The 14,050-nt window shown below is 43.7% G+C and overlaps 1 protein-coding gene across 1 annotated transcript in view; it reads left to right on the top strand.

Moving 5' to 3' along the window:
• Positions 1 to 14,050, top strand: part of LRP1B (LDL receptor related protein 1B) — a 3,634,433-nt gene that overhangs the window by 3,343,622 nt on the left and 276,761 nt on the right. Inside the window, exons 79-80 of the mRNA XM_085647014.1 lie at positions 3,581 to 3,804; positions 4,931 to 5,037. Of these exons, the coding sequence (XP_085503140.1) occupies positions 3,581 to 3,804; positions 4,931 to 5,037 (331 nt within the window). The remainder of the gene's footprint in view (positions 1 to 3,580; positions 3,805 to 4,930; positions 5,038 to 14,050) is intronic.

Genomic DNA, 14,050 nt, shown 5'->3' with positions numbered 1-14,050 from the left:
TAGTCCTGCATTGGGCAAAAAGTACTTTGCCATCTGGATTTTTCTTTATATTTTTTTGATTACAGTAGCACTCTGATTTGAGAGTTGTGGTTACAGTGTTTCTTTAGGGTAAATCATATTGAGAGGGTTAGTTCTCTAAATGAATTATAGCAAGATTTCAGCAGAGTCTCAATCAGATCCTGTGACTTACCTGCAAATTCCTTCCCACAAGCCTTACTATCAAACTTGGCAAAAACAAAAAATTCCATGCTTCTCTCTCTCTGCCAAATAGATCTACTGAAAGCACACATTTGTATTATCCCTCTCCTTGTTTGTCTGAGAGAGCCCACACTTTTATGGAATTACTGAGGTTTTTCACCTTTGATATAATTTTGCTCAACAGGAGGCAGCACATTCTTTGTGAGAATCAGCTTTTGAGAAGTGTCAAGTGTTCACAGTCAGAAGGTTGCCATAAAAAAGCAGTTACAAGATATTAGTCATTTGTCTGAGCCATGCTTTATTCAGGGCAAACTGTGTGTGATAAATATTTGTAGGAGACTCTCCCATCTATGTGCCCCATTTACCACCCTTAATAATTCCTCAAACCAAGGGAATGTGTGAGAGAATATCATTACTCCTGAGCTACTGGAATCTCAGCCAAGGTAGGAGTTTTAACTGGTTTACTAATAGGCAGTAGTATGACTACTATGTGATCAGATGTTTTTAATATAGTGTTCGAAATAAAATATATGTTGGCTAAGGACATTTCCACTAATTAGATATATGTTATGGAGGACAATGCCCCTTTATTTGGTCACACTCCTTTTGATAGATTTTATTGGTGGTTATAGACTCTGCCCACTGGGATACTGCTGTCCAGTGCTTGGTGTATACACTTGCCTAAAAGTCCCTAGCCTCAGATGTAAAGTGTACTCAGGGCCTGTGAGTTAAATTTCATTAGTGGACTACAGCACACATTGTTGCACTCTTAGTGTGACAGTGCAAACCATGACAGCAGGCCTACCACTGTTGCCTGTATGTGTAGTTTTAAAACTGCAATTTTGACTTGTCAAAACAGCCCAATTTGACAGGCCTAAATCCTCACTCCAAATATGAATATTTCACCCCTAAGTAGGCATTAAATGCCCATGAGCCATGGTATTTAAAAGTAGGGCAAGTAAATTATTAATATTAAACATGTCCTTACCGTGATGAGGCCCTAAACGCAGTTTTTACCGTAGCAGACTTAGCTGTTTGATAGGGAAACACTGGGAGACAATTTTAAAGTTACTAATTATATCTCTGCACAGAGAACAGCTACAAAATACATTCTTGGACTTCTTAAAAGATTACTACAAACTAAATTCAGTAGCAAATTTGGATTTGAACAACATATTTTACAAAAGGTATTTTTATAAAGTCACCTTTTAACTGCCTAAAGTCTCTAGAAACCCATTGCCATCCAACTGTTAACCTGGAGCAGATTAGTCTTATAGCTGAGACAATGCCTTAGATGTGCGAAGGTGTTTTTTTCCACTAACAGGATGACCATCTGGGCGATGTCCAGGAACTGAATTAACTTCAAATATGTGTACCCTGTCACAGGCAGACACCTGGGCTCACCGCTCCTTTGTCCATATAGTCAACAAAGCATCAATAACAGTGGGAGAGGAGCTGCCTCCAGAACCATTTTAAGTGATGACATAAGAGGAATAGTTTATTTCCCTAGTCAGACATCTAGGGTGGACACAGAATCTCTGCACAGGTTAGAGAAGGACACTGTGGGATTGTTTGCAGTAGGGCCACAGAAACCGCTGCAAAAGTTTGTAGGGCTACCCACAGGGGTTTTTACTGATTGGTGAGGGAATGGCCAGGAGTGACTCCCACCCACAGGCTACTGCCATGCACAAATGTGGCACCTCTAAGTACCCTCTTCAGAAATCTACCAGACCTGTGAAAGACAGCGGAGGACTGCATATGCTGTTGAGGCCTAAGAGGAGACCTAAAGGCTGGACCTGTTCCCATGTTCATTTAGCTGACATCCTGTTAAGGTACAGGGACACAAAGCTGCAAGAAACTCACTGTCCTGGAAGAGCCCAGTCTTAAGCCCCAAGTTCTGTTTCTAAGGTCCAAGTTAGAGTCAGAGTGCTCTTCCTGCCTCCTGTTTAAGCCTAAAACCCTGGGAGTTAGACAAGTTTTGATAATTTTTTGTTTGAAGAACCCTCCAGGAACTGGGACCAACCTGCCAGCCGATCTCCTGAGAGTACATCACTGCAGCTACCACTACATTCTTTTCCTGCAGCAACAATTCTATTTCAGCGGAAATAATGCTGAAAGGTATCTGACAACGTCAGATCCTCCTCATTTACAGCCTGCAGCTTTGCCCTGGCGAGGAAGCCCAACTTACTGAAAAAAATCTAAGGGCGTTATGTCAAGTTTGGTGGTCCTTTTGTCGGCCCACAACCACTGCGTTGTGCCGACAGGATGACCACCAAGACAGTCGCCTGCCCTTAGTCAGTGCGGTGGTCTCATGGCGATGGCTGTATAAGGCTGCAAGATTAACCTTAACTGCACACAATGCTGTGACAGCACCTGCAGCACGTTTCTACATGATTTGGCATGCATGCCACACCATGCAGAAACTGGGGTGCAATTTCAGGGAGGCGCAACATGTGCCACCCGCATGCACCCACAGTCCCAGGATCAGCAAGAGGTCCTATTAGGGTCCCCTTAGTTGCCTCTCTGCCACCCTTTTCATGGCGGGCTCACCGCCATAGAATGCGTGATGGACAGGCAACTCGTAACATGCACAGTGAAGCTGCAGCGGCACCACTAGCATATTTTACCCCTTCCTTCGTGCAACTGCCACGGTATCCAGAATCCCTGACGGATGCAGCTATCCTGTGGTGGTCCGACTGCCACACCCTAAATAATGCGAACGGACCCACAGTGGTGGCAGACCGCCACTGCAAGTACGGTGGTCCTGTGGAGCGTCATACTTGTAGTAAGGCACTTAGTCTGAAGGTAAAAGCAACAACATTGAGCAGCATCTGAATGACGTCAATAACTTCCCCGATGCATAAGGTAGCTTTCTGTGGCTTATTAAATCTGAATTAAGGATTGCATTGCCCTAGCTCTGATGTGAGTAGACACCTCAGACAGGAGCACCTCTGGGCCTAAAGACATGTAGTACATTAGCTCTCTTGATAAAGATTGGACTTCTTGCACTTGATTGGTCCTCTGTTGGAAAATAGAGCTCCAGGAACACTAAAAATATTAGAAGATTCTCAGGAAATTTCCCAAGAACATGAATGAAGCCTTTCCTATTAAGCTCATTGACCACTTCCAAAACCTGTTACTATTTCCAGTTCTAACATATTCTAGGATACCTGAACATCTGGGTCTGTAACACTATCATAACACATATGATACATTTGTTTGTCAAAGAGAAGGAAAACCTTAGTTTCGTCCAAATAATAAAATAAAAATAAAACATAATGACACTCCAACCTTGACTAATGTGTCGCCTGGATCCCTAATATACTAATCAGAGACTACTGACCCTTATTCTGGTTTAACAATATAATTTTTGCCTTTTCAGTGCCCGGAATTTAAAAGGCCAAGGGACATTGCTGTAGATTGGGTAGCTGGAAACATTTATTGGACGGATCATTCGAGAATGCACTGGTTCAGTTACTACACAACTCATTGGACTAGTTTACGATACTCTATCAATGTTGGACAAATCAACGGACCCAACTGCACGCGCTTGCTCTCGAACATCGCAGGAGAGCCTTATGCAATCGCTGTTAATCCCAAGAAAGGGTAAGTGCTTTCAAGTTCCACTATTACCAGGGGTATAAGTATCATCCTTGCAGCAAGTGCAGTGGCACCGAGGCCCAGTGGTTTAGGCCCCAGTTATGATTGTATTTCACTTCACAAATGGGAAGCAGGACATGGCATTTCCTTGCTTGCAATCCAGTCCCCGGCAGACTTGATTCACCGTTGATCGCTGTGATCATAATATTGGATCCTACATAGGTTTAAACAGTAAACATGTTAAATCGGACCCGTAAGGAGGAGTTAATGCCCTAGTACAAAAATATTAAAAGCTAAAACGCATTACTGTTTTGTTAGAAGGTATACATTTTCATAGTTATTATCCAGCCTTGCAACCTAAATAAGTGATTCTAAACTGTTGCTTAAGAGTTTATTATGCCTGATTGCAGCATTGTTAAAATCAATGGGGCTAATTTTCAAGCCTATTGCGCCGACTCTGTGTCTCTTTTTTATTGATGCACCAGCAGTGCTGTGGGTTTCCTCATATTTAGAAGGCCTTGTAAAGTCAACCTGCTTAACTTTTCATTACCTTGTAAATGCCTTTTCCTTACACGCATAACTTGGCTTGAAGGGGGCGTTCCATGGGTGTTGCTGTGAGTGTTCCTTATGCAACATCCTTGGAACTTAACGCATTCCCAGATTTACAACATTTTGTTAAACTGAAAATGCATCAGAAGGCGCAATGAGGAGAAATACTTTTATTTCTCTTTGTTTTTTCCTCTTTCTATGCATGCTGCAGAATGCCTTTAATGATTGTTTTTGTGCAGGAAGGTGTACCTTCCTGAACAAAAATGATCATCCCCTCAGTGCACGACTGCTGTTTGTGCTCCGGCGCAGGGGAGAGGGATAGGAATGCTCCATATCTTGTAGGTACGGCGCATTTCTGCCCTTTTATCTTGATGCACGGCAGCGCAACATGGAGGCTTTCTGCGCTGCTGTGTGGCAACACATTGTAATGAGGTCCACTGTTTCTTTCGGTGGCCACCTCTCAGTTTTAAGTTTTTCCCTGCTTTTCATTTCATAATTTTGAAAATGCCTTACAAAAACGTTCTGTCTGTTGCCCTAACTGGTGTTGAATGTCAAGTGTTAACCTACATTTTGTGCAATTTAGAATGATGTATTGGACAGTAATTGGGGACCATTCACACATAGAAGAAGCTGCCATGGATGGTTCGATGAGAAGAACAATTGTACAAAAAAACCTGCAAAGACCAACTGGTATGGTACATTTCAACCTTTAATTGCTAGAAAAAATCGTAATTATGTTTTGTTTTAAGTGTATTCTAGTGCTACATTTTGTATCATTGTGATGGTTTCATGTTAGTGAATTGCAGTCGTACGTGCAGTGTCACACTAAAAATAGCACATTTTCATATATACATTATTACTAATCCATGCACGCCAATGCACGTTTTATTTTGCAACTTCTTCCTTTCAACATTTGAGCCAAGATTTAGTACATGAATGTCATCGTACAAACTGTGATGATAGAAAACATAAATGGAAATAGAAAAAAATGTATTAACAATTGGCAACCAACTTTGCATGATTTCAAAACGTACTCGAGTTATGTGATTGTGCAGACTCATATCAGATACCGACAGTTCGCTCAAGGTCAGGACCCAAGGCCTTGAACACTGAGACCTGCCTTCGGTGCTTTGCTCTGCCTTCAAGTAGTTTCTAGCCTTTTCCCTTTTTTGTAGCTAAGCACCACTTTCATCGGTATTTATAAGTCTCAGTCCATTTTCCTCTCTTCTTACTTATTGATCTTTTTTCATATTCCATACTTTTCTAAAATACAGAACTGTTCTTTTTATCTCCTTGCGCTGTATATTATTTCACCTGCCCTTGTAATCGTGACTGGTTGTATTAATCGGTTATCCATTACTTCTGTTTATTTATGTTTTTGTTGAAGTGTTTATAGAGAATTTACAGTTATCAAATATAAATCACACAGGTTCAGATGACAAAAATATCACAGAAGGGGAACTAGCTATTTGGAGAGTATCCTCGATAGCTAATGGAGATAACATTTTATAATTTGAATGTGGAAGTGAGCAGGGAATTTTTTGGGCTTTATTGGAGGTCGACCAGTTTGAGATGAGCTGTATTTTCTATCATAGTTGGTTAAAATTCCAAGTTGCTGAACACAAGAAGGATAGTAACAAATTTCCAGTTTCCTTGGATCCTACGGGTTTCAGGCCTGATTGGATTTGCCCCTTATGGACCTTGAGCTTTGAGTGTTTTATTTATGTCTAGAGATGCTTCATGATAATGTAGAAAACTTAGCAGGGTTGCTTTCTTGACTTTGGAAACCGTGAATGATTACTAGCAATGGGCAGATTAGTTTGTTTAGTTCCCAAATCAGCTGTTGAATTGAGAATCGATGTGAGGAAAGTTAGAAACAAATTGTGTAAGCGTTTTAATTTCTGCAAAAAAGGATTATTTCACGCTTTCAGGAGGATATAGTGCCAAATGTATGACCATTCACTTTTGCGAGTTGCAAATTGTGTCGAATTGAGACTCTCAATTTGTGACTTGCAAAAGTGAATTTACAACAGTGTCTCAGACACTGTCTGCGATTCCCAATGGGGTCGCAAATTGCATGCCTCATTAATATTCATGAGGCAAGCACAATTTGTGACCCCATTGGGAATGGCTCGTACTCCCAGGGATGGTGGCCTGCTGGGGTCATTAGACCACCATGCCTGTGACTGCTTTTAAATAAAGCAGTGATTTTTTTTTGTTTAAGGCAGGCCGTTTTCCTTAAAGGAAAACAGGATGCATTTAAAAAAGAAAAATGACACTTTAATGTTTAATTTTTTAAGAGCCGGCAGCGGTCTACAGCCGCAAATGGGGTAGCAAAACAGAAACACATTTCTGTGCGTCTCGCTATTAGGAAGGGAAGCCCTTGGTGCGCACCTTCCTATTAGCGAGTCGCAAACCATATTTTGTGAGTTGGTAATAGGTTTCCGACTCGCAAAATATGGTTTGTACATGGGACAGAACCACTTTTATGGTTGCAAACTGGCCAAATTCCTGTTTGCAACCTCGAAAACGGTTGTACATCTTCCCCATAGAGTGTTCTTGAGGGATTTGACATTCTAGGTGAAGTGAACTTTTACCAAACCGAGTAACAATCTAGAAAAACAATTTGGTCGCCTCCCCACGCTTCACAAAATGTTATCTCGGACTATATATCTTATTTTGATCATAGCTCTCACTTGAAGAATGTCTGTGAATCTTTTCTGAAAAATAAACAAGCCAGAGATCAGTTCGGTAAACGTTCAACCATTAAGCTCAGGGATAAGGAGCAAAATATAACAATTTGCAATATTTAGTTCACCTACACCCATAAAAGAGAGGGTAGAGGAGAAGGAAACTGCAAACATTTCAATTAATATAATATGCATACATTTCTCAGAAAATGTTATTCTCTTCGTATGTTAGAAATATTTTGCAGCATTTTGTAGCACTTTTCTCCACAAGAGAATACTGTGTATAAAAATCACATGTGATACCAGCGGGATTGCAGAAAGTTTCTAGAGGCTATGGCACATTGTTCCTGTATGACATTTTCAATTTAAATCAGTCTTCTGTAGTCAAATAGTATGCAAAGCAGCATAATGGGCTTGAAACAAAACTTAAACGAAATACCCATGACATATAAAATAGGAGTTATGCAAGATCACTCTTGCTTAGTTTAAAATTCCTTACCAGGCCATATCGAAGGAAAATAAAATAATCTTAGAATGCACAGACATCCCTGAAGATTGCAAACGCTAGAGGCAGAGAACGAGGGACAGATGGCTTTATCACATTGCAACAGTGAACGTAGCAGGTTCCTCCTCTTTGTTTTATTCATGAAAAAAAGTAAAATATAAAAAGACAATTTGAACTGTAAACACGAAAATGTTATCACTACTGTTAGAAATCCAGGTCAGAGCAATCAGAGGGTCCCAGGGCAAAGAGGGCAAACAGGGGCTACTAACCCTGAATTGTAACAACTCGGGTCTTTTGTCCTTGGTGCTCTGGAACGCCCATACTGTGGAGCCTTTAATATGGAACTAAGTACCCCTTTTTAGCACTTCCAGCTCAAGGGAGGGATGCGGAGCAGTCAAAGGTTTACTCAAGGAAGGTGCTGTGAGCTAGAGACTTCAGACTTAGCAAAGCAAAAAACTAAACTCAATAAATCTCTGTCCAGTCACTGCTCTTTCTTGTAACGGGAAACTTACTATATTATACTATCTTTATATTTACAAACACTACTAAATACTATGGGCCCCATTAGGTAGAGGTGCTGGGACCGGCCGCCAGGGGTGCGGCGGTCCCGCACCGCCAATGAGGATGTGACCGCCACCCTGGCAGTCGCATCCCGCATTTTCTTCTCTGCGGCGTATGCTGCTGTAAGCAGCACCCGCCGCAATGCCAAAGAGGCATGTTGTGCATTGCCATGCACAACGTGACAGGCACTGCGCGGTGCCTGCCACCTTGTGCATGGCACTGAAGGGGGGTACCATAGGTATCCCCCATTGCAGATCCCCCCCGGGGGCCTGCAATGGGAAGGCCTGAACTGCCAGGCATCATAATATGGATGGCGGTACGAGTTCCGTCCAACCGGCAGCCGTGACGATTGCCGACCGGTGGAAAAGCGGCTGATGGACTATCCATCCGTCGCGGTACCCCCGCCATGGTAATGTGGCGGGGGTAAATGTGGTTGTGATTGTGGGTTGATCGTCACCATAATGGGGCCCTCTGTGTGTGTGTGTACATATATATATATATATAGATATAGATATCTATATATATGTATATATATATATATATTACAGCTCCAACTCTCCTCCTCACTCCGACTTTCATCAAGAAAGAAAGCACTCACGGGGGGTCGTTTCCGTTAATTTATTCGGCGGAAACTTTGCACGTATACACAAACAGACGCATTTCGGTAACAACCTTTTTCTATGTTTACCGAAGCGCTGGAAAATCATGGTTTTCAACATTTCTCTTCCTGCATAAGCATAGAAGAGGGACTTTTGCAACATCGCGATGACCCTCGCAACCCATACAGCCTACTCGCGCCATCTTGGAATGTCTAAATACATGTATAAACATTTCAAAAAGCAGTGATTGTCACATGGGCATATGAGACAGTATACTGTATAGGGTGTAGTGCAGGTCAGATATACAAATGGGCTTATACTGCTTTATATCCAAAAAACCAAAAATCCAGATCATAATCAAAATCAGAAATCAGCAAAGGGAAGAGAAAGAAAAGAGAAGAGAAGAAATCTATTGAGGAATAAAGACATACAAAGCACAGACAATAGAACCAGTGAGGGCAAATTTCAGCTTATCACTACCTTTTCTAGGAATGCAAGGAATCTGAAAAGAATCATGAAGAAAAACTGGCACATATTACAGACTGACAATGTAATAGGGGAGGATCTTCCTTCTAATCCCCTTATTACATTTAGGTAGGCTAGGTCGTTGAAAAATGACCTAGTTCGTAGTCACTTAACTGATGGCCCGAGATCTGCTTTTGGGTCCATGCAAGGGTTTTTCCCATGCGGTAAGTGTAAAGCCTGCAAGGGAAACAAGAGGGTCCTTGCTTATGACATTCCTACGGTAGGCATTCATAAAGTCATTGGGAAGTTTCTGACCTGCACTACACCCTATACAGTATACTGTCTCATATGCCCATGTGGCTTACGTTATGTAGGCAGTACAATCCATCCTACTAAAATCAGGATATTGGAACACATGCGGGCAATAGTGGAGGGGGATGAAGCATACCCTGTTGCGCGTCATTTTGATAAAGTACATCATCGCAACAGGGATTTGTTGAGTTATTTCTGCCTTGACCATGTGCCTATCAGTCCTAGAGGTGGAGATAGGATCTTAAGATTACGTAGGCTGGAGTCACGATATATAATTGACCTTCAGACAAAGGCACCGTTAGGCCTCAACAGTAGTGAAGAGCTTGCCATACATCTGGGGGAGTGAGACATCTGATGAACTAGTCTGATTAAAATATCATGTATGTATATATATTCACTGAAATTATGTTATTTTGCATAGAGGATGTGTGTATATATGATTATTTATGCATTTCTCCCTGTTTCTTTTCTTTTCTCTTTCTTTTTCTTCTCTTCTCTTATCTTTCTCTTCCCTTTGCTGATTTCTGATTTTGATTATGTACTGGATTTTTGGTTTCTTGGACATAATTGTAAATATGATGGAATATGTAGATAGGCTGCCTAGAGTTATGAGGATAATATTGTGTTGATTTTTGAAAAATAGTGACATTTCCTTCCCGGACGTTGCCCATATAGGGCGAGATGAATTTAATTTAATAATGAATTTTGGGAAAAGCGCCGGAGTACGAACATTACCCATTGTTAGGCGTGATAGACGATTTATGCTCTGTACTCGGTGTGGGAGGTTATTTACTCCATTGTTGGTATTATGACTGACAATCACTGCTTTTTGAAATGTTTATACATGTATTTAGACATTCCAAGATGGTGCGAGTAGGCTGTATGGGTTGTGAGGGTCGTCGCAATGTTGCGATAGTCCCTCTTCTATGCTTATGCAGGAAGAGAAATGTTGAAAACCCTGACTTTCCGGCGATCGGTAAACATAGAAAGTATGTTTGAGTATACGTGCAAAGTTTCCACCAAATAAATTAACGGAAACAACCCCCAGTGAGTGCTTTCTTTCTTTATGAAAGTCGGAGTGAGGAGGAGAGTTGGAGCTGTAATTGTTATGCGGGAGCACCCTCGTATTTAGAAGCACCCGCCTGCGAGTGCACTCTTTTTCCAATAACTTTGATGCCGGATGACGAATCTTTGTGAGATTTTCAAAACTGGTGAGGCGCTCCAGTCAGCTCCTATCCTGAAAGATTGGGGGTGATTCGTCAAGCGGGGGCTGATAAAAAAGGGGGGTCCCAAAACGCATTTTCTCCATGTTATTTCCCATAGGAAATTTTGGAACAGGTACAGCCCGAACTGCCGAACGGAATTACACCCCATTTTGCAAAAAGGTAGCCCTTAGTTCAGAAAGAGACCTTTTTTTTAAATGGTGTAAATCTGTTCTGTAGTTCCTGAGAAATTAAAAAAATAGAGGTCAAAAAATGAATTTCCCATAGGAAACTTTAGACACAGTTATAGCTAAAACTGCTGAACGGAATTACACCAAATTTGGCAAAAAGGTACTGCTTGGCTCAGAAAGCGAACTTTTGAAATATGGTGTAAATCCGTTCAGTAGTTTTTGAGACATTAAGAAATAAAGATAGTGATATCTATGGCCGTGGTGGATCCACGCACCCTCCCGATCACGAGCTTCATGCTAATTGGCTGTCAACACTCCAAACCAGGAAGTGTTGGCAGGTTCTACCGAGGCACAAGAAAACAGAAAAACAAATGCACAAAATAGGAAAAGGGGGCAGGGTAGAAACACCCTGCCCCCTAGTTCTGCTCACGGGGTCCCAGAAGGACCCCCAGGGCCAAAAAAAGCATTTTTATTTTTTAAATCGTTGGATGCACGGAGGATCCACCCGAAAATAAAAATAAAATGAAGCACGGGCTCCCGCACTTCGTGTTAATAAAGCCTCCGGGTGGGCCAGGTCCCGGGGCAGTTGAAAAAAAAGTGTGGGGGGCCCCAATCCTCCCCACACCACCAACCATCCCTGGGGCTTTTAAAAAAAATATAATTAACCTGTGTGGGGGGCTCGAGCCCCCCACACACCTCGGGGACCACCACCTCCCCGGGGCACTAATTATTTAAAATAGGGGCCCCGTTACGGACCCCCGAGCCCTGGGGACCACCACACCCCGGGGCTTTGCATTAAGTGGGAGGGGGACCGCGCAGCCCCCCTCCTGGAGCCAATGATGGCCCAGGGGACCCCAACCCCCAGGGCCATCTCCTGCAGTGTCCCGGGGTGCCCACCCCGGGACACTGCTGTTTGCAATGACAGGGCGGGAGCCTCGCGGCTCCCGCCCTGTCATTGCAAACTCTGCTTTGCTTCATTGAAGCAAGATCAGGGAAACCTGCTCTCGCTTCAATGAAGCAACGCAAAATTGCTTTTCCATAAGGGGAGCTGCATGTCAGCAGCTCCCCTTGTGGAAAAGGAATGCTGGCTCCTGCAGGACGCGGGGAGCCGGTGGGACCGTGGAGGGATTGGGGACCCCACCAAGGTCCAAAAACGGATAGGGCCAGCCCTGGGGGATGGGGTCCCTGGGGCCATAATAGGCCTAAGGAGGGGGACCACATGGCCCCCCTCTGAAACCGCCCCCAAAAAAGCAATGGCCATTCCCCGGGGATGGGGTACTGGGGGCCAGAAGTGGCCCGGGAGGGGTCCACGCAGCCCCCCTCCCAAAGAAAAAAATTAAATAATTAAGAAATAAAGAAAGGCCGGGCCCGGGTTATGGGGTCCCCGGGGCCAATAGAGGCCTTAAGAGGGGGGCCACGCAGCTCTTCTCCATAATAAAAAAAAATGTGGCCATGCTTCGGGGGATGGGGTCCCCGGGGCCGGAATTAGCCACGGGAGGGGGGCCCATGTGGCCCCCTTCCCGTAACATTTTTTTTTTTTAAATGGGGGTCAGGCCCTGGGGGATGGGGTCCCCAGAGCCCATAAAATAGAAAAGGAAGAGGGGCCACACAGCCCCCCATTTCTTAAAAAAAAAAAAAAAGACCAGCATTGCGCCGGAGGCCCCGCCCCCTCCCTGCAGCACTCTGCAAACGCGCCCCCTGGGGCATTGTAAGATGGGGTAGTAATTCCCCTTGAATAGTGAGGGACCCTGGGGGCCAATTAGCCCACCAGGAACCTCCAGTATGCGCCAGGGAGCTGCGTTGCAGAGAGGTGTTCAGAGGCCACACCCCTTTATACACCTCTCTGCAACACAGCTCTCTGGCGCTTACTGGAGGTACCTGGTGGGCTAGTTGGAATCCAGGGACCCTCAGGATTCAAGGGGACTTAATCCCCCAACTTAAAATGCGCCACAGGCGCGTTTGCACAATGGTGAAGGGAGGGGGTGGGGCCTGAGGTGATATGTGTGCAAACATGCCCTGTGGCGCGTTTGAAGTTGGGGAATTAATTCCTCTTCAATCCTGAGGGTTCCTGGGGGCCAACTAGCCCACCGGGTACCTCCAGTAAGCGCCACAGAGCTGCGTTACAGAGTGGTGTAAAAAGGGGCGTGGCCTCTGAACACCTCTCTGCAAAGCAACTCCCTGGCTCATACTGGAGGTAAATAGTGGGCTAGTTGGCTCCCACGGACCCTCAGGATTGAAGAGGAATAAATTCCCCAAATTAAAATGCGCCACAGGGCGTGTTTGCACACATGTGACCTCAGGCCCTGCCCTCTTCCTTCACCACTGTGCAAATGCGCCCCCTGGCAAGTTGAAAGTTGAGGAATTAATTCCGCTTGAATACTGAGGGTCCCTGGGGGCCAACTAGCCTACCAGGTACCTCCAGTATGCGCCAGGGAGCTGCGTTGCAGAGAGAGGTGTTCAGAGGCCACGCCCCTTTTTACACCTCTCTGCAACACAGCTCTGTGGCGCTGAAAAAGTTGTGGGCACAGGATGATTTTGCAGCAAGGCTTCTTTCTGCTCCTCTGTCAGTTCTTTCTGCACGTCTTCCTTCTTCCTGCACTTTTCTTTGGCTTTGTGGACTTCTGTTGTTTCTTTCGGCATTTCTTTTGCTTCTTTCTGTGCTTTTTTTCTTCTTTCTTCACATGTCCTACCTCTGTAGCCATAGTTAGAAACTAGCATTTAAAGAACCTTTGAAATTCAATGAAAAAAACCATAGGTTTCAGGCATGTTATAGTTAGAAATTAGCATTTAAAAAACCTTAAAAATTCACTGAAAAAACCATAGGTTTTAGAGAAAGTTATAGTTAGTTGGACATTGCACTCGTACAAAACCCGTGAAATTCCCCTGTTATAGTTAGTTCAGCTAACTATAACTCGCGCCCCCGCAATGCACTGCTGATGACATCACATATTACATCACTCATTACATGGTCAGTGACATCACTGATGACATCACTGATGTCATCTCAAATGACATCACTGATGACATCATTTTCCGTATATATATATATATATATTTATATATGGTCCTCATAGTAGACATATCTAGGTAGGATTTATGACTACTGGTGAAAACCTTCAGCAATCTGCTAATGGCTCAAACTCAAGCTGATCTGAACACAACAAAGCAGTACTATGTG

Source organism: Triturus cristatus, chromosome 3_2 (assembly GCF_964204655.1).
Source record: "Triturus cristatus chromosome 3_2, aTriCri1.1, whole genome shotgun sequence".
In the NCBI taxonomy this organism is placed as follows: Eukaryota; Metazoa; Chordata; class Amphibia; order Caudata; family Salamandridae; genus Triturus; species Triturus cristatus.
Note: the sequence above shows the minus strand (reverse complement) of the source record. Positions and strands in the feature narration are given on the sequence as shown.